A 21,715-nucleotide genomic window follows, 5' to 3' on the forward strand; every position below is an offset into this window, starting at 1 on the left:
GAAAATAACGTAACAGGAGGGGGAAAAAAAACACAATCTTTCATTAGTCTCCAGCTACAGTAAGTCGGTGTCTCGTGGAAAGAGTGAATGGTTCTACTTGACAAAATGCCCATGTACAAGCCTGCGGTGGAAAGGATGCAAGGACACGGGTCGTTTGAAAAGACACTCGCAGAGAAACAAATACTCCAGTTTCTTGGCAGAAAGTGAACAGAGACAGAGTTTACTGCTCATCTGACCTTGAAACAGTGCAGCTTCACATATTTGCAAGGAGAAATGGAAAATACAGCTTCCTCTCTCTGGCGACAGACAATAGGCTTCTACTGTTTGTTCATCTACATCCACACTGATCCTCTTTAGTTCTCAATGAGAGGAGTAAAAGTAATTTTCCTACGGCCTCACTTTTTTCTCTCCTCCGTTCACATCTAGTTGATAAAAGCTGTTTGTAAAATTGAGCTGAGGAGCCGTAGCTGTAACAGTGTAGCACTTTATCTGTATCAGATCAAGTTTACTTTACAATGTCACAGGGATCAAGTTGCCCGTGAACCCGGATTTGTGATTTTTTTGCTGTTTCTCAATTTACTTTTATCGAAACAAAGTGTCTTCTTAAAGCCGTCGGTGAACTGGGATCTGTATTTTTTTGCTATAACTGAACATTCCTCGTCCTTCACACTCTGCTGGCGGTCACTGGAATGTCAAAGGGTAACAATAAAGACTAGTTTTAGTGATGATGCAGCTGTAAACCATCACGGAGGATTCAAACAAAGCAGCGTTTTAAAGACGTCTGTCCGTGCAGCATGAAGCCGAAGGCCATGCTTTGGGAATGTCTATCAGCAGAAGCAGCAGTGAGACATCGACGGTGGCAGAGATGCCTCGACCTCATCAACTGACCAACTCATTTCAGTCTTCCACTCAGTTAAGATATTCCAACACCTTTTTTTTTGTTCATGTAACAGCTGAATAATTATGTGGCATTTCAAGTAATTAAGATAAATGAAGCACCTCTTATTCATCCTAAAATGTCTGGAGCTTTTGGGCCGTGATGGATAAACCATACATGTCAGTTTGGTTTTATGCGTCTGCAGACCTCAAGCCAGATGGATGAGGCCTGTCTTTGCCCACTGAAAGACACTAAATCACTGTAGCTTAATGATGACAATGACTCCGGCTCCACTGTTGCACCGCAGACTGGACTCCACCCACATCCTTTCACTTCTGATTCCTCCACCACCCATGTGCCGCAGTTAAAAGACCACGCAGCTGACTCTGCAGGCTTTGAGATTCTTCCCCAAATTAGTTTTTACTGCCTTTTAAGGTAATGTAGCTCTTTGCTCGTCAGCCCTTTATCCCTGTGTTCGTTTCTGTCTCATTACACAGCACAGGGAGCTGATATTAAGCAGCCCATCCATCAGCGCCCAGAAACGGGGTCTCAAAGGTTAACGGGAAGTGATTTTCTGGAAATGGAATAAACTCGCATGATGAATGGAACGAGCTTTCTGGATTTCACCTTTTGAATTAATGACTGGTATTTATCATCTCAAAAACAGAAATGTTTTGGCCGCTGGTCGGGTGCTTTCTCTTTCTGACTGGACCACTTAAGGGCCACTGTGGTCTGGGGGGAAGAATATCAAAACAATATATTAACTAAGCCCTGGCCACAGTGGATTCGCTTTTCTATTCTGTATCGGGGAGAAGCTGATCATTGATTAGGTAGTCTATAGCAGTGGGTTAATGTAACCGATTTGTTTCTTAACAAGCCTTATAGGTTTAAGTGCCTCACTGGGTTGCAGACCAACACACTGTGCCTGTTAGGCCGCGGATGAATTGGGTGCTTGTGTACGCTCACGCGATCTACGTGCATGCGAGCGCTCCTTAAAAGCATTTAGACAAATGCAGATTCCCTCCTTTTGTCTGGCGGTTTCGCGTCTAGTGCTACCCAGCATGCCAGAGCACCCAGCTGGAGGATTTATCGCAGAATACGCCGTGATTAAGGGAAATTATAGCAGGCTGCTCTCGGCTCGCTAATTGCCTCGATAACAAGTTCAAGCAGTTAGTTAGTGGCGATATTATGGAGGATGTGGACCTCTGAGAGAAAACAATAACGACAATTAAGCCGGAAGGGGCTGCCTAAAGTTTTTTTTTTTTTCCATACTTGCTGGTGACCATCTTTTCTGTTCTTCAGCTGACTACACAATATGACTGTACCCTGCCTGTCGTGGAACAATAGAGACCGGACTCAAAACGATGGTGGTGCGATGATTGATAAAGTCACTGTGATGGGGGGCTTTACAAGTGGTTTATAAAAAAGTGAGCGCACCATCGTCCAAATCTTAAAGGTGACTTCCCCGCCGTAGGGAAAAAACATCATGGAGACAAACGTGTGTGTGTGTGTGATGTGCATTTTGTAAACAAGCTCTTAGAGTGAAGTTGTGAAACTCAAAAACACACACCTTTGCAGTGCTTTCAAACCTCGTGTGAACCCTCCCAAAAACAAAAGCGCTGTTAAGTGTGCTTACGGTTTGTTTTTCCTGCTGTTGCAATTTGACAACACCTGCGTGACAGACAGACAAGCAGATGACACACACACTGGAATCAACATGAGAAATTCAACATTGCCATCAGTTAGGAAAGAGTCCCGGGAGCTTAGAAACATTTTGTGTGTGTGTGTGTGTGTGTGTGTGTGAGAGCAGCAAGTCAAAAGCGAGTCAACTTCTTGAAAATATATAGGCCGATTAAAACTGGAGGGTGGAAGCGGCCACGAGACGAGCTCCGTCTCTTTTCCCGGTGGCTGGATCTGTTATCCGTGAAGCTTTGTGAGTGCGTCTCCTCGATACTCTGCCGTCTCAGGTAACATAGGAATTGTGCTCCTGCCCTGTCAATCATACAAAATGGTGCAGTAGTAGGCAGGGCCTTGCCTGAGCTTTTCCACCGGCCCCGGCGGAGTCTCTCTATGACAACGACTGGCCGTTGAGGCACTCCCGCCGCCAGCACTGTGCGGGCTTCCACCAGTCTCCGTTGTGGCAGCGGCAGATGGTGCAGTCGTCCACCTTTACCTCAATTCCGGCCGGGATGATCGTGGTTCCAGCAAAGCAATTTGGACCTGCCGCATGGGAGGGGGGAGAGGGAGACAGAAAAAGAGGGGATGAGAAAGACAAGAAATGGACGTGGCTCTCCGGAGAGCCTCTCCTTTCGGAGGGGTGGTGGAGTGATGCAGAGAGCTGCAGGGAGTTTGGGAAGTCAGAGCAGACGTACAGATCTTTTCACGGGCATGCACCGATGGGCTTGTTTTTGCAACACTAAAGCGCTTTTGTTAGTCTCCCCTTCTCCCTCGACATAGAGCGCTTTGCATCCTAATGCACCACGAGCAGAGAAGCCTGCCAGGCGCTGGCTTGGCAGTACAGAGAGGCTGGAGTACAGAGAGAGAGAGAGAGAGTGAGGGAGGGTGGGGGGAAGAGAAAGCTGCTTTGAGAGGCAGCAGGGAGGATGGTGTTAATCACTTCAGTCTGTATGAAAGGGCCACAGAACTCCTTAGCCATTCCCTCCAGTTCCTTGCTCCCCACTTACTGTAGTGGCTTCCAAAAGAATAATAACTGATGAAATGTGACATCTGATTTACCCCCGAAAACACTCCAGGACTTAGTCACATCCGTCACTTTCTGTTGACCAGATGTGTTAAATTGTGAAATGTGTATCATTTGTGTAGCACGGGCAAACCTTGTAACCACATGTTGGAGAATCTCAGCAGATCCAGAGATGTTTGCCTGCACGGGTACATGTAAGGATCCGTACAAGCCAAAGAACGATGTTACCTTTGAGAGAGACTTGTGTATCCTGCTCCTCTGCCTCCTCAGACACAAGAGCCAGGAGGTGCCAGGAACTCGCCCCAGTTTTAATCATTGAAATGAAGCAATCAGCGGCTCGATTGGTGTGACGGTGACTTTGGATCGCTCTCAGTAGGCTGCTGCCGCAATCCCTGCCAGATTCAAGAGTCCTCTACGAGCACTCGTAAAAAACTCATATGTCTCATAACTCTCAAAGACACAGTAGCTTTCACGGCTAATATACATCGACATTCCTAGTGGCCTAGTGAATTTGATTTAGTGGGAGCTAACTTAATGCTAGCAATGTAAATGTGAGGCCGCGTGGTTAGTGGACCTGAGGAGCCCAGAATGCAACTGGGGACACGGGCCAGCTGCGTGCACGTGGGCTCAACCTCTCCACTTGGACACTATGCCGGCCTTTTTGATTGAAGGCATTTTGACATGTCACAGTTGATGAGGCCAGGGTGAAGTTAATAAAATGAATGTGATGATGCCTGAATTCGATTTAGCTGTTTCAGTTTCAGGTATACTGTATATGCTGGTTCACTGACACTAAAGTACAATGCCACCATTACCATTTCCTTTCTTTGCTAAGCCATCCCAGTGTTTGCAGTGAAACTGGTCTGTTAATGTTTTGGCAACTGGAAAAAACACAGAACTAATGCTGCTTTCAGACATGCACTGAACTCTGGACAATTTGGCAGGGCTGTATGTTGGAACGCAAATGAGTCTTAGGAGTTTCTCATGAGTTTTCCCTAAGAATGTCCTTCTGAGCTTTGTGACACTGCAGCAAGAAAATTCCCATGAAAATTCCCATCGAGCAAATCGGCATGTTGATGATGTTTAATACACACAAAGGACGCACAACTGAAAACTACATACATTTCAATGATACTAAAGATGTCACCTTGGAAAGACGAAGGGATTTGAGAGCTTTTGGGGATAACAGCCTATGCCTGTGATGCATTGTTTACAAAATACGTGTGATTTTTATTGTTGAACATTATGTTCTGGCTTTTAAAATACTGTATTTTATTCTGTAAAAACCTCCGCATCAAATTATCTGGACCTTTTCTTAGAGTTCATGTCTGCAAACGGCTGAAAGTTCGGTGAAACAAATGTTTCAATAGCCTAAATATTGTCCAAAGGGTTTGGCAATAACTCCCAATATTACCAGAATGAAAAGCAGGTGCAGGAGGATGTAATTACCAATGTGATCCTGGCAAAACAAGCTGTTGGCTATCTAGTATCTCCGTCCTTTGCCTCGGCCTGGATTAGCCCAATGCTTTTTTTCCTGACCTGATAAAAAACCCTTCTGATCTGGGCTTAGAGGAGACATTGAGAGCGATCTGACCTCTCATGGATCTGCCTTTGAACAGCTGCCACAGGTTACAGGACACACTCTGCAGACGAGGGCACACTGTGACTGCTGCCGCTGCCTCAACCAAGTGTGATTGTTTGTTGCCAAGATAGATTCTGAGCCACAAGGACAACACTTCCCGCTCCCTGTCACCACTCAGGGGAAACGCGGTGACCTGTCCGAGAGAAGTGATCAATTCACGGCCAATAGAAGTTATTGAAGACTGGGGGGGAGGGGGGGGGGGCTGTTTGTCTTGCGTCGAATCTGCCTCCGCACAAACTCCCCCTAACGACAGAGAGATGAGTGAATGCGTATCGGGGCAAATTAAAGTCTATTTGGCTCAAATACAATTACTGCCTGAAGGTATGAAATTCTTTTCGCCTGCCAAAAACCTGTGATTGCTATAAACCTGCAGTTCGTCCACAGAATATGTCATTTTGAAATTGTTACCAAGCTGTAGCTATGTTGTACTCTCACTCGACGACAGGTCTGTCACAATAATCACAGTGACATCACTCAGAGGTGGCACATCTATAAATGGTTCTGTTCTGTGAAGACACCGCCCATTTCCAAAGCACTGGTATTTATCCTGTATGAGAACTGGATGATTACATGTATCCCCTGGTGCATTTACAGCATTTAACTCACGGCGTTGGTTAGAGCTGAATCAGTTGGATTCACTGCACGTGAAGCTCGGAGATAAAGCGATTCTATTCACTCCATTTTGCTGCCTTCTGCTCTCTGTGACTGTTTTCAGGGAGAAACTCCAAGGAGCAGACCGGTTAAGCTACATGCGTGTGTTTGTAAGCTCTGACAAAGAAGGAAGCTTCTCGGGTGAATCGCAAATTAAATCAGATTTCTACCAGGTTACATTTTTTGCTTTATACGTTTTTTCAGATGATGAAATGATCTCGAATGAATGACCTGTCTCTGCCCCATTTTTACCAACATACACGTTTGAACAAATCATAAGAATCATTGATTCGTGGTAATGTGAGAAACATTCCCCCTGGAACATTTCAGTCAGTGGGAATTCAGAGTTTTGTTTTGACATGTAAACAACCCACAGGCGTCTTCTTTAACAATCTCAGAAGGAGTGGGTTCAGTCTGATCTTTCACCTGCGCTGGAGTGGTGCAGATGCAGTGTGGAGATACTTCAGCTGCACATCCCACTCAGTAGAGTTTGTCTGCAGATGCAAAGAGAAGCATCACGCGTGGACCCTAGTGACCCGGCGGACATACACTATTATACAGAGCGTCCCTCTTGGCCTCTGGAATTAGAACTTCAAACGCAACTTTATGAAATCCGCATCTCGAAATCGCACACTTGGGGTTTTGGACAAAAATGCTTCTCCACCAAGAAGGTGTAACAAGAAAAAGCTTAGCTAGAAATTACATTTATAAGTTCGTAAACTTATCATTAGCTCTCGACAATATATAATTTTTTTATAAATCAAAACGTGTCCAGGCAATGTGGTGGTTTTCATGTCATGATAGAAAATAAATCCCATCAAATGATTTGCAAACTTCTCCTACTAGAATGTTGCCCACGCAAAAAAGTTACATTCAGCAAGAACAGGAATTTGGGGTGAGGAGTGGGAGTGAAATCAGCGCCATTCTCCCTTTTCCAAGTCAGTGAATCATCTTAAAGCTGCTATTTTAAGTGTTAAAATAACTTTTAATTCGTCCAATATTTGGTTTATGACCCACATCAGCCTCAGGTGTTCTTTGTGCTCCGTTGGAATTGACAAATCCAATCATGCAGAATAACTGACCTGCCTGGAAGTACTTTAAAATCAGGAAATTCTTCGGAAAAGATTAAAAACCACATGTTCTGAAAGAAAAGAAATCTAGTCACTGGTGTGTGTTGGGAAACTCCTGCTAACTGTCGGTATCGGTCTCTCTTGTTATCCTTCCCTGGTGGGAAAGACGTATCCGGTGCACAAAGCATATTGGCATTTTCAAAGCGCTGTGCTAGTTTCACATGATCATTGGAGCCCGATGCTTGCAGCAGGTCAAGAAAAAGACAAATGTCTCACTGTCTCCCACTGATTGCATATCTAACCAGAGCCCATAAGTAAATGTCTTCCTTTCGCAGGCCCTCCCTGTCCCCCTGTCCCCCTGGCCAAAAAAATATGACCTAAAGAGCATTCCTTCGTCCTCTCCACGAAGGCCTCAGCCATCCACCCCCACAGAGACTTATCTGGCTGCCAGAGCCTGACCGGGTGCCCTTAGGGAGCCTGGAGACGGCAGGCCTACCCTGAAATGCCAAGGGTGTCACTGTGTCCTGTCAGCCTGGATTAGCTCTCTCATAGCAGCTTATGCAGCCGCCTTGTTAGTGTGGGTGTTTGTGTTTCTGTGTGTGTGTATTGAAATAAAGAGAGCAAGGGGGATGAAAAGGAAATGAGAGGAGGTGTGAAAAAAACAAAAATCACAAGTAGGTTGTGGTGAAACCCCTCACATTTCTGAATTTCTAAAGTCCTCTCTTCAGCCGTTGCCAAAATAAGTAGAAACTTATTTCACAAAAAAGAATGTGTTGCCTCCGTCAGTTAACAGTTTCTCCGATTTCAATGTGGCACAACATTATGAAAAGATTGGATGCAGTGAAATGGGGATTTAATCACAAATCTACATCTTGGTAAATTGTATATTAAGTTGTCATCTGAGTTCAAGAAAACTTCTTCTCAGGTCTTTCATTATCCGAACATTAGATTTTGAATCTTTCATCAAATTCTGCAACAGTCTGTTTAGTCTGTATTTCCATCCCAGCTGCATTTGGCTGTTGATCATCCCGGCCAGGATTGCATTGCAGACTAACGGCTGCTGTACTTTCCTCATAAAGCTCCATGTGTCCCTTAGGATTGGTGCTGGCAAAGGGACGTCTCCCCCTCCGCCTTGTAAATAGCCAATGAACCATTGGAATCCCATAATTCTAGTTTAGCGATTGGCTGTGTGTGACAAGGGCACCAGGGCACTGGGAGATAAAAGGCTCTCCGAGGACCCATTAGTCCCTCCTACCATGCCTTTAATCAATGGGCTAATGTTTGCTCTGCTTACTGTGTCATTTATAATTAAAACTAGTTCTGCTCATTAGTGTACAACGGGCCCAAGGTAATAATTTTAATTCATAAAACATCAATTACATCCTCATCCTCTAAAGGGCGCGGCCATCAAACGGCGATAGCCCAGATAAACTCGCCATCATGGGTTTAATGAAAGTTTAATGACTTCTGAGGGAATGTGCGTTGAATTCCGGAGGAGGTGAAGAGTGTTTACCGTTTTTACAGATGGGGCAGCACTGCTCCGGCTCGTACACGGGGTTGACGCACTCCGGGACGGCGCAGTCCGACACCACGCAGTGCACCTCGTTATTTGGTTCGCAGCGGCACCATTCGCAGGGGGACGGCTGTGGGCAGAGGGGGCGAGAGAAAAACAGCGGGTGCCAGGTTAGACGGTTCAGAGTGCAACGCTCCACAGGACACAGCCTACTAGTGGACAGTTGCAGAAACTGCATATGCACATACTTGCAGACTTTTTTTCAAATTAAGAATACTTCTATTATTTGGACCTCCTACTGTTTTAACAAGCAAAGAAACACGTTAATGAATTATTCACACCGCCAACAAACAGAGCCAGTAGCTGACTTGGAATAAAATGACTAGAAGTAAGTATTAGGGAGTCTAGAAAGTGGTCTTCGTGATATTTAGTATTTTGCTGTGTTCTGCCTCAGGCGTTGGTTCAGAGGCTTATCCTACCACCTCTGCAACATGTAAATCAGTGCAATGCAGCTCTCCTCGCAGCTGCTGCTGCTTCATGCCTCTTTTCTTTACTCTCTATCGTCACACAAACTCTTCTGACCGGAAAATGAACCCAAATGCAATTACATGGAGTGGAACAATACAAACCGGTTCCACGTCCTGAAAGGTCACCTGCTCATCATAATAGATTTTCTTTCGGCTCATCACAGTTAACAGTCTTTTTGGGGGGGGGGGCTCTCTACTCGGAGGCCAGTCGATCAGCGACCTGGTTCCAAACTGACCTCAGAGGATTCAGATGTTCCATCGTCAAACATTGATTTGATATAAATTTAATTTTATTTGGTAGATAGGTCAATTTATGTGAAGCACACCAACTGCGATCGACACATGTCAGCTGAGTTATAATAAATATAATGAGTGGACCGTTTGAAAGGTTGCAAAATTCAATATTCAATGCATATCATTATCATATTTATATTCTATGCTTTATTTTATGTGTTGTGAGCAAATATTTTGAGAATGACTTGAATGTCAGTGACTTGACTAATGTGCAGTATAGTAAAGGTTACTTATTTATTTATGTTTTTAGAAGTATTGGCCTTTTGAAAAATACACTGACAAGATTAACTCCCCGTGTGTGAAGCTGTTGCTTCTACACTTGTAAACAGTTTTGAGGGAAATAAAACAGCTTTAAATGGGCTGTAGGGCAGATTTTGATCATGCTAAGCTAAGCTAACCAGCTGCAGGCTACAAATACAAATCTACCATACACATTTGAAAGCTGTTTTGAAAGCAAGAAGGCATGTCATTCTTTTTCCCTCCCAAAATGAAGAACCATTCCTCTAAGTGCTAGTTATTGCACTTTGATTGATTGATTCTGTTTTCCTCATCATGCCATCAACTATCCCAAATGCACATCTGAACACGTTTGCCATATATTTCTATTCACGAGTGACACGCTGAGTTAAAGTTCAAAACAACAACAACAACAACAACACTGTTACTGCTCATGATCCGGTCGTTTGTAGAGGTTAGTGAGAGAACTATGGGGACACCGGAAACTTTATGGTGACCTATTCAACCAGTTTAGCCAGGATTCATCAAGTGGCACGAAAGGGGAAAGTCAGAATTTAAATATTAGAATTTATAATAGAATTTATGGGCAGTCTGGATGCACTGCAACCACAAAAATGGGTAAACATGAGTGCATGACCTATTTTGTGATTGTGACCAAACTTCCTGCAGCATGAGATCTCCAAAAGCTCCTGTGAGAACCAGGTCAGGGAAAAACAATTCCATTATCTCTCCTTCGGCTAGAAATGTTTAGAACATTAACTGTTTGATAGATTGCACTTAATCTGATATGCCAGACAACTGTCCAGTGGGATAAAAAACAACGCACTTTTTGAAAGGTCAACAAGAAGTTATCAGCGTATTTCGTTAAAGAGCAGGCCCCTTACACGGAAATGAATCCGCGCAGGAAGAGCGACTGCGTCTGGGACTTGTTTCTGCTCTGATATATAAAAAGCCATGTTGTGTGCCTCCCCACTTTTAAAGATTCCCACTCTCAGTGATGTTAATGAAGACAGATTCCCTCTGCTCTTTCCCCGTCTGCTGCATATCTTTCGAGCTTTCTGAAGTTAAAAACCCATCTCAAGGCTTTTCCTCCTCCGTTCGTAGATGCACTTAAAGGCTTTTAAGAAACACCCATATAGATGACATCTGAGCCTCCATAAATGAACCCTCCTCACATTAGAAATTCCTGTCAGAAGCTCCGCTCATATCTTACCCCACTCAAACAGGTGACGCCAGGCTGCTGACGTAAACCAGAGGAATATCTAGCAAATTCACCCCCGCAATTCTCCACCCTCCTGTCAATTTGTGGGGCTCATTCAGAAATATAGCGAAGAGGGACTATGTTTTATTAAACGTACAGGGTTAGAGGGCTGGCTAGGTGGGGCTCTGTCAGTGATGGAGCATAAGGGGCTCCGTCTGACACGTTTGAACTAGTCTTATCCCTTTCTTGATTGTCCAAGTAATTCCTAAAGAGACAAGTGATAACCTGAGGAGTAAACTCAGCTTTACATATGTTAAGTGAAATTGAGGCACCCTAACCTTTGGAGACAAACTGCACGGTAAAGATGTAATCACCTCAAACACAAACAGCAGCAGAAATCTAAATCTATGTTAGGTATCAATATTTTTCATTAGGGAATAGATGCCCCGTCCACCACACGGATATTTTGCTAAATGAACAATTCCCCTTACGTTTGAGCCTCCAGGGTTCAATTCACGAATACCAACGAATCACAATGGAGGCTACGTCTTATCCTATGGTTTAATCACACGGCTGGTATTTGACGGATTGTTGATGTATAGACTCTATCGCCACCTACTGGCCACACATACTTGTTTTGAGCGCTTGTAGTTGCGTTTGTCTTTTTGCCTGGATGGAGATCTTTTGTAAAACGACGGCCGCGTGGAGATTCATTTGTTTATTTATTTTAATGAAGAGAAAAATATCTGTAAATAAAATATCCGCAGTGTAGACAGGGCCTCAAGCAACAGTTTCATGCAGTAATGAGATGCATACACTTATATGGAGGCTCCAACTCAATCAGTGTATTTAAATGCAAACCAGCGAGATAAATGCGGAAATCCCCAAATCTGTGTTTGGCCTCATAAACATGATATCCAAATCTGGATAAACATCTCTTTTTGACTGAAAATCCGAGCTGGAGTTCTGCAACAGTAACTTCATCCTCTCTCATGATCACAGTGCAGCTAAAAACATCCTCAACTCCTCTTATTTAGTTGTTATTCGGAGAAACATGAAAATATGATGATGAGCTAAATTGAAAGGGAAAATCTAGCACGGACGTCTGAACGCAGGCTCTTCCTTTACCGCCGCTGATAAGATAAAGAAACTGAAAAAAGAATGCGGTAGAGTCCTGGCAGACAGAAACCAAACCAAAGCTGGGCTCGTTCTTAGATGTTGAAAAGAAGCTGAGTGTGTAGAGAAACAAGAGAGGCTGGATGTGGAGGAGTTTGACAGACCTGCACTGACGCAGACAATCAGAAACCTGCATAATCTCAAGGTACAAATAAACGTGTTTCTCTGTGTATATGTTAAATCCACAGTATATTTAGAAGTCAACTTAAACCCAGGGAAATCTCCCCGGTAGCATCACTCCAACATTTATAACCAAGTCAAAAAAGCGAGAAGCATGCATCCAGTGATTTGTCGAAGCTGCTCTTTCTTGGAATAAAAGCAAGGGGCCAACCACTTGTTTCTTTTCTCAACCGAGCCCCTAGTCAGCAGTAGATGTTAGTGGCATCGGGACAATTAGTTAAGTGGATGGTAAAGATCCAGCTAACAACAAGTCTGAATCATATTTGATCGACTGCCAAAAGTGCAGAGGGGAAATTAGTCGAACACATAAAAACGGGGACAATTAGACACAGTTAGTTTGGCACAGACACCGTTTCACTTCTCCCCCAAAAGGCATATTACTATCTTTACAAGATAGAGAGGGAGATGATTAAAAATTATACAGGCGACTTTAAAGTGCAACATTGGTGAGGCATGACGTCGGCTGAAGCTTCCATTTGTTTTCCTCAGCTCGGTCTCAAATAGACTATGCTGGTGAATAAACTGGATTTAAACTCCACAGAAGAGTTTTTACACGTTTGAATTGAGTCGATTGCAGTTGATACTTCAAATAAACGCGAGGGAGAAACGACACAAACAGAACCTCATCTTCTGTTTCTGTCTCACATTTATTTTTCATTATTGCAGGATTGACAAGAAACGTCTGCAGCTGGTTTCCCCGACAAGCTCAATGCAATATTGAGAGAGATCCAGCTGTGTTTCTTGATCCCACTGCTACCACTTCATCCAGGTGGCTTCCACATACAAGGGGACTGGCTATGGGAGAACACTGGTGTTTATTCACATCACACGTTGGCCTTTAAAAGTAACACATTTCCAAATCTGAGGTGGCATTTCTCTGTAGGTTAATCTGTCGCCGCGCCCGGTGAAGCAGGTAGAAGATCTCCGCTTCACACGCCTCCTACAGAAGTATGTTAAAAATCTCAATGGGAAAAAGAAAAGGACTCTGTGTTCTTATGCTGCAACGTGTGTGAGGTCTGCTGTGAAGAGGATCAGTCCAGACTCAAAAGAAAAAATGGAGCAGCAGCATTGAATTTGAACATGCTGCCAGATGTTTTGGTGAAGGAACATATCTCCTGTTGCCTCCCCCTCCCCTCCCATCTTATCGGCGTGGCTTTCACAGTGAACCGGCCTGTCGTGCCTTTCATTCCCACCCTGAGACTAATGGGAGACGGGGCAGGGAAGCAGTGAATAGTCAAATAACCTTCAGCTGGGGCAAATGGTAATGTGAAAAATACTGGGGGGCTGGACAACAGGGTCACAGGAAACGCACCCATACGCATAATAGGAGTGACGGGAATGGATTGACAGTCTGGCTGCATGCTGCTGTTCAAGTCAAGACAGTATTTCAACGGTGGGCAGGGAATTCAGAGAGAGAGAGGAGGTGAGACCGAGAGGATCTAGATACTGAAAGCACCGATGATGTTCATACAGGGGAAATTGAAAGTTCACATTGTCTGCACGTTGATTCTTATACGCCGGATGCCTTTGCTAAACTGAAAAGAAAAAAAATCTATTTCTAGCAATCATTGCTGTCATACTGTACATGTCAGCGCTGAAGTGCAGAGGCACTAATTACTGCTGTGTGCGAGGTGGAGGCTGTGTGTGCACGTGCATTCTGCTTTAAATCGATTACTGTGGTGATCTGCACGTGGGCTTCCATCACACGATCCTATAACTGAGGTATACTAAGTGTGCTAAGATGCTGAGGTACGTAAGCTCTGCAAGGACTTCTCTTGTATTGAGCTGAAAATTAAAATGTACTAAAAGATGAAAATCAAAAAAACTGCATTTTCTGTCATTTGCATATTACAAATGCTTTGAGGTAAAAAAAAAATCCCTCCTCCTTTAACTGCACTGCATTTGGACAGCACCCGGGATTTGAATTAATGATACACAGGAATAAAAAATTACGGCCAAATGGATTTAGCAATGACTTGCAAATTATTGATTTAACATTAGTTACTTCCAAACTGGGAAAGATAAACTGATTGCTGAAATCTGTATGTACCTTTGTCCCTCTCCCCCACTCCCCCACTCTCAGCTCCGTATCCCTCCCCGAGGGGGACTCGCATGAAGCACGGACGGGACTGTTCACATTTGAGTTCACATCCCAGCCCTCGCCTGACGATCTGGGATCTGAACTCACCCTATAGCTCCTGGTTCTTGATTGCAGCTGCGCTGAGGCCAGAGGCACACCGGCTGCCGTGCTGGGTGGGATGGTGCCTTCCTCATCTGATGGGGAACCCTGTCGGTGAAACACCTACCAAGGTTGAGTGGCAAGACTCTCTCACAGGGCAACAAAACAAAAAGATAGAAAACACACCCGCTGGTGGTGAGGCTGCATCGGCTAAATCTACATTAGACACTGTGGATGAATTGGTCGTGCACAGGTTAGACCCAACACATGATGAGCTGACATTGCACTGCAGTCAGCTGTTTTACATTTAAGGCCCATTACTACTTGAATGAGGGTGATGTCTACTCTGCTGACATGGAACTTTGTGAGTGACCAGTTGCATGATGGGATTTTCAGCTAAACTAATTAAATGCTATATCAATACCCCCTTCAGACTTCGACCCCCCCCCCCCTCCTCCCAGCATCCCAGACACTCTCCCCGCACCGCATCCCCTTTCTTATCTTCATTCAAGATGCTGCGTCTCTGCGCTTCTTCTCCGTCAGACGCGACTGAAGCTAAAAGCCAACGTGTGCACAGAGCGCCGTGATTACAGCCAATGAAATGCCAACGAGGCCCACACCAAAGGTTAACCTGTCGGCTTCTCTAAACAGGCGTCTGTATCACAGCCTTTGATTTCCTTGGAAGACTGCGGGGGGTGCCACGGCTTTCATGTCCTTGCCGAAGAGGCTCAACCTCCACACGGGATGTGGGCGAAGTCATTAGAGCTCCTGGTGCGGCCTCAGACGGCGGACGCTGATCATCCTGCACCAAAAGATTCCCTCTGTCCTTATTTCTGTCATGACACCAAGATAATCAGTACGAGCTAATTAATCTTTATTTTTTTTTCCCTTAAGTAAGAAGAAATGCCCTTCCCTCTCCAGGGCCCATTCAAGGTTAGCATGAGGCTGAGGTCCACTATTGATGGACTTGATCTTGCACTAGCTGCATGGTGTATGCACACACAGCAGAACTGACCAAATCTGTGGCCCTGCATCTCAATGCAGGACTGAGTTTGATGCTGTTTAACATGCAACACCACCAATCAGGACGGATTCATTGTGTAGGTGTTAAATACGCTGATCCCACATAACACAAACAGTACTTCACATTCATGCTAATGTGCCAAATACATAACGTCAGGCTGCAGCTAACAATTCTTTTTCATCATCAATTTGTTGAATAAATAAAATTAGTATTCATGCAAAACAAAGAAAGCAGCTATTTCTGACTGCTTGGAACCAGTTCTGCTTGATAGTGTCAAATGATTAATTGCATATGGAAACTGTTGGTTCACTTTTGTATTAATTGACTAATCTGCTAATTGACTAATTGGTTCAGCGCGAGTATAATTGCCTCTAGAGGCTAAATCACTGTTAACCTTAAAGAAACAAAATGGTGCAGCTCTCCATCTAACCGAATGTATGGAGATCACTCTATGGTTCTTTTGTGTTTAAACTGAATCCTCATTTCCACAGAGAAACTGTAGCAGACTGGTTAATAATGATCTTTGCCTGCATCTTATTTGGCTTAACTCCCTGTGCAGCCCCCTGCCTGCTTCAATTTACCCCAGTGACATGACGTGCTGACATTCACAGGTGTGACATGTTTGAGCGTCTCCCGACAGAAGGCCTCGCCGTGAACTCATTATTCAAACAGAACAAACATACCATTAAATAACACAACATTCTGACAGCCGCTGACGACTCACTTAAACCCGCTGTGGAGCACATGGGATGTTTAAACCCAAAATGAAATGTAATCATGCCAGTCAAAACTGCAGTGAGAGCTCCAGGTTGTTGTGCTTTTGAGTGTGTGTTGACAGTTTGTCTGGATTACAGTCAGATAATGATGTGGTTTGTTTAATAAGTTTGTAAACAGGCGGCATCTCCCTTCAGCGGAGGCAGCCCAGGTTCATGATCCCATTCCTTTATATTTTTAAATATTCATAATTATCAACTCACAAGATGCACTAATCCATATTTTCGGGAATAATGGTTTTAATCACTAATTATAGCATTTTAGCTCCATAGAATACTTCAACATCTTTCAGCCAATAGTTTATTTTGATTTTACAATTAGCTCAACGAAGCTACATGTTTGAGCCAGTTGACAAACTGTCTGTCAAATGGCTCACTCTCATTGAACCTTGTCAGCAGCAGCGTATAGAGAAAAGTATTTTAAAACCAAGTGTACGCTGCCTGTAGAGTTAATGAACAGCTGGTGATCATAGTCGAGCATTTCAGGTTGGTGGAGACCAAACACGGAGCCAAAAGCAGAGTGAATATTGGACTTTACCCTCATAAACAACTAAGAACAAGACTCCAAATGAGGGATCATGTTCCTCTGGTTGCTGGATGTCTAAAGAGGTAACTGCCATAATTTGCCATAATGACCTCGTAGGGTGATAATATGTCAGTGTTGAGTTCACAGCTTGTTCCAGTTGCAGTGCTGTGAGTCAGACAGAATATAAAATGCCAATGCTTTATAGCTCAGACAAAGAGTTACTCAAAAATAAATAATGTGCTCACGGGCTCATTGTTTGGGGTTTTGAACAATGACAAAACAATTAACAGTTCATTGCTATTTAATTGAATATGTTGGTTTTAGGGGAACGTTCTGCAAAATTTGATGAGACAATTATAGGTGGAATAAAAAAAGTAGCTGTGGGCATTTGCGAATGATGGCTTTTCAGAATAATGTTATATATTGGTGATTAGTTTCTTAATTAGTTTCATCCAGTATTTGGCAGTAACCAATGATGTGCGATTTATCTGCCACTGACCTGGCTGTTATTCTTGGGGAATCTTTTGAAAGGTTAGTTTCACACGTTCTTCTAGTTCTATCTCTACTTAAAAACAGCGAAAACAGTTGTTTTGTTTCCCTCATTGTCATCTGAGCAGATATTTGGTTAGGACAACAACGAAGCAGACTGCTGTTCACTGACATATCAACAAAAATATAATTGGAAGAACCCGTCGCTCACGAAGCTGCCACTGGTATTTGTTTCCAATTTTTTACACCAGAACACGGCTGGATGAAATCACTGGTGTTTGTCTAAAGATTGTCTCCCCACAGTGATCTGTTTCTGAATTCATCCGAGTTAATAGTCCCTGTTGTCTGTTGTTTTGTGCAACAGGGTTGTGTTGTTTTCATCTTATTACCACTTGTCTCTCTCAGCAAACACTGGACTCTGTTCAGGTGTCCAATATCTGACCTTAAGTGTTTGTAAAACCCAGAGCATGGATACGTTCAATCGTGGAACTGAAACTAAAATAATATAATCTAATTAAGTTTGTATTTTATGAATTTGGGTAAAACAGCTCCAAATCCTCCAGTTACCGATGCGCTTGCACAGATGCGAACACTGTAAACCACGGAGCTATACCGTTGTGTAGGCTGCATCATGTCATTTTATATCTTAATCACTTCCAGCCCCAATCCACTCGTGGGGAATTTGAATGAGGTTCCCTCACGGGCAGCAGTTTAAACACAGACTGTAGTTGTCATGCTTGTAGTGTCATTTTTAATCAGGCAGCACTGTCAGACTCTGTAACAGCCGCCGAGACACTGGTCTGATGTGTAGGAACAGTGCATGAGACACGGGGAGGATTCAGTGTCCAAACGTCAGGTCCAGTGTGTAAGATGTAGGTCAAAGGGATCTATTAGCAGAAATTTAATACAAAATAATCCTAGAGATGTTTTCACTAGTGTGTGTCATCGAAATTGTATGAATTCTTGTTTTCTTCACCCTAGAATGAGCCCTGTATATTTAAATACATTATATTTATATCAGGAGCGGGTCCTGTCTACGCAGGCCGCCATGTTTTTTACAGTAGCCCAACTGGAACAAACTAAACAGCTTTTGAGTTTTTATGAGAACTGAAGGCTTCCACAGGTTCTCTGTCCTGTTTGGAAGGGGAGGGAGACGTTAGGGGTGTCCAGCTGCAACATGCAGCTTTACCACTAGATGTCACTGAATCTGACACACTGAGCCTTTAAATCATTTAAAGACTGTTGTGTTTTGGTGTGGTCCAGTTGTGTTGGGGGAATGTTCGGTTGATGGTGTTGAGAGTTGAAGTGGGGGTGATTACTCTGGGACGCAGCCATCTGTTTGCGCCCTTGGCTAATAAACACATTGTCATGATGGTTTTGCTGTAGATGCCAAGAACCAATATGAACTCCACTAACAATCCGCCCCACTGCTGGTCATTGCTACTGCAGAGCAGGGATTCCTCTGCGTCACTTGACAGGACTCATATTCAACATGATTGATAATGAATAGACAAACTAAGATGTCTGCTGCCGTGTCATCCAGACTTTAACCAGACTGAGTCATTGTTTGTGACTGACTGAATCCACCTGGCAAAATTAAACCAGCTCATTAGCATCAGATAAACTGCAAATGAGTTCAAATGATCTGAACAATCGTATTGCCACTGCATCATAAACAATTATAACTGTGAGACAGTTCATATTAGAAACGTTGATAGCACAAATGCAGTTTACCATGACTTGTGTTTTTCTAAGATCAAACTCAACCAGTTGCTTTAAAGAGATAGTTCACCCCAAAATTAAAATAAACACATTATCTACTCACCACTATGCCAATGTCATTTACACCATGTTTTTAGCCTGAATGATGGTGTAAATTATGACGTTTTTAGTCGAATTTGAATGTTGGGCCTCCCATACTTGGATGACACCACAGGAGCAGTATGGAGGCATGGTACTTTTATTTCTGTATTGCTATTACGCTTGAAGAAGTGGTCACCATTTACTTCCATTGTATTGGATTTGTTTACCCCTGGAACTCTGAAAGGGTTTCTTGACTCAAACACTTCAGCCACCCCTCCATCGGCATAGTGGTGAGTAGATAGTGAGTGAATTTCCATGTTTGGGTCAACTACCCCTTTAATGGACAAACCTAGGGTATTAAACAAATTATAGATCAAGTCAGAACTTACCTTGAATTCCTCCAGGATCTTGTACGTTTTCCCTCGGTACTCGCAAAAGTTTTTAACCTCCTTGCACTCGGGGCAGCAGCCATTATGCTCCACTTTGGTGCACTTGGGGTGCAGTTTGGGGCACTCGGGCTGGTCGCACACGGGGCCGTCCTCCGTGCACACGCACGGACAGTTCGAGTGTCCCGGGTAGAAGCGCTCCGCGAGTTTGTAGACGAAGCCACTGTCGTCCACGCATCCTTTCCCCCGGTAATCGTCGAACACCATGTTGTCGCCGTTGGTCCGCTCTGCCTCGTCCGCGGTGTAATCCTCGGGGTTCCCCACCGAGGCCGGAGACGCGGCTCCCAGGGCCAGCAAGAGGACGAGGGCGGACGGGAGGAGAGGGCCCATCCTTCGCCGCGGCATCGGTATCCACATTCAGCTAAGACGGTGTGGATGTCATCCCTAAGCTCCGGGTATCCTCTCCGTGTCCGTCCTGCGACCCGTCATCGTCATCAGCATCATCACCGGAGGAAACGTGCTGCAGTGGGGAAGAATGAGAGGAGATGTGATGGACGGTGGTTCTGCTGCTCGCCAACTATTAGACCTCACCTTCCCAGTACTTTCCCCTCTTTGCTTTTTGCCCATATGTTATTTACTGCTTCCTATACTGCTGCAGGCGAGGAGACAAATGGGAATGCAGCTCGTTCAACAGGCTCATGTCTATACTCTTGGAAGAAAATGAATTTTTAACACAACAAACACGAGTGGGTGAGTGTCTTTGGGTGCTCAGAATTATCACCTTCCTGCACATTCTTAGCAATAGCAAGCAACACATGCAAATGTTAAATCATCCATTATCTGATGGTTGGGGGTGGTGGAGTGCATATTAATATTCATAGTATCCTCCCCCACATGCATTCAAACCAAAATCTTCTTTGCACAATTTCAAACTCCGAGACAACAGGTCGCTTTAAGTCCGCATCAGACTCCCTCCACGGCAGCAATTATTAAACAACCACTGCTTCAACAGTAACCTGCGTTTTTCTAAATCAGCCACGTTGCACGCAAATGGCTCGAATCACTGTAAAATGCGCAAGGATTTCACCCAAAATGCATTACCCTCTTTGAAACCAAAATCCAGACGGTTAAATAGTCCTGCGCGGGGATAAAGACGTCCACGTATTTGGTCTTTAAGTGCTGCATTCGCGTATTGACACATCAGCTGAAATACCTGTGACAAGCAGACGGGTGTAAATCAAGCGACAGGACAAACTCACCGCGTTGAATTGGCTTGATATCCACTCAGTGCGAAGCCTCACAGCCCTGCACACACAGGGCTACGGAGCAGATTACAGCCGGACGTCGGGCTTTTTGGAAAACTTCACTTTATCCACAGGGTAAATTCACCACGGGCTCCACGAGAAGAAAGAAAAAAGGCTGATATAATCCTCCCCCCTAACTCCTTCGGTCGTGATTTTCTTAAAGCAATTAAACACCAGCTCTTTGGAGATACGGTTCCCTCCTCTGCTGCGCAAAGAAAACGGTATCCGTGTAAAAGTGGCTCTGCTTCATGATTATCCTCATCAGACTCACCTTCTTTCTTCTTTTTTTTTTTGAGACAATCTCACAGTTCACGTCCAGAGGCAGAAACACACATGGTTAGAAATAAGGAAAGCTGCAAGGAAAAAAAGGAAAATCCTCTGTAGTGTTCCCTGAGAAATCCGGAGTCAATTCAGTATTTCCCCCAACGACTGCAGGTGAATGTTAGTCAGTGTTGGTGCGCATACTAGCGCGTGTGGCCAATAGATCCAGCGGTTGCATGAGAAGGAAGAGCACAGGAATAAATAACAATCCCGACGGGTAGAAGTTGAGGAGAATAAAATGTGAAACCATCACAGGCACCGGAGACGAGGGGGAGGTTCGGTCGGGAATCGTCGTCAGCAGGGCGAGACTGAGGAGGGAGCGCTCTGACTTTCAGCACCTTGGAGAGCGACTGTCTCCTACGTCCTGCGCTGAGCTCAGCAGCGCGCCCCTCCTCCTCCTCCATCCTCCTCCTCCATCCTCCTCCTCCTCCTCCATCCTCCTTCCCCTCCTCCCCTCACTCACTCACAGACAAAACAATGCATCCCAGCATCCGAGGACAACTATACCCAGTGCATTTCTGCAACTGCTCCTGCGAGAGTTAAAGGCCAAATTCAAAATAAAAGTCGAGGATTTGAGGAGCAGCTAGAAAAGTGGAGAGGTAGGTACAGGTCAGGTCTGTCAGATGTGTGTGTCCACCCCCCACTGTAAACTGTTGGATACATGTCTGTGCAATCGTCCCTCGGTGCACGTGTGTCTGCGTGCGTGCGTGCCTGCCAGGGTGTCTTCACATGACCTGCAGCAGGATTCCACTGAGTCACCCATTAATTGCAGCGCAGTTTACAAGAAAGCCCATTTGTATTCCGCAGAGCGACGCAAACGCGGCGGGGTCTGACTCTCTCC

General features: G+C 44.5%; 1 protein-coding gene across 1 annotated transcript; it reads right to left on the reverse strand.

Moving 5' to 3' along the window:
• Positions 1-421: 421 nt before the first annotated feature.
• On the reverse strand, positions 422-21,204 carry vwc2l (von Willebrand factor C domain containing 2 like). The gene is made up of 4 exons (XM_062402419.1): positions 20,509-21,204; positions 19,253-19,769; positions 8,455-8,584; positions 422-3,097 (listed from the first exon to the last, which is right to left on the reverse strand). The coding sequence occupies exons 2-4, from the start codon at positions 19,664-19,666 to the stop codon at positions 2,946-2,948; spliced, it is 696 nt and encodes a 231-aa protein (XP_062258403.1). The 5' UTR covers positions 19,667-19,769; positions 20,509-21,204; the 3' UTR covers positions 422-2,945.
• Between the last annotated feature and the right edge of the window lie 511 nt (positions 21,205-21,715).

The sequence above is a fragment of the Platichthys flesus genome, chromosome 13 (genome assembly GCF_949316205.1).
Source record: "Platichthys flesus chromosome 13, fPlaFle2.1, whole genome shotgun sequence".
In the NCBI taxonomy this organism is placed as follows: domain Eukaryota; kingdom Metazoa; phylum Chordata; class Actinopteri; order Pleuronectiformes; family Pleuronectidae; genus Platichthys; species Platichthys flesus.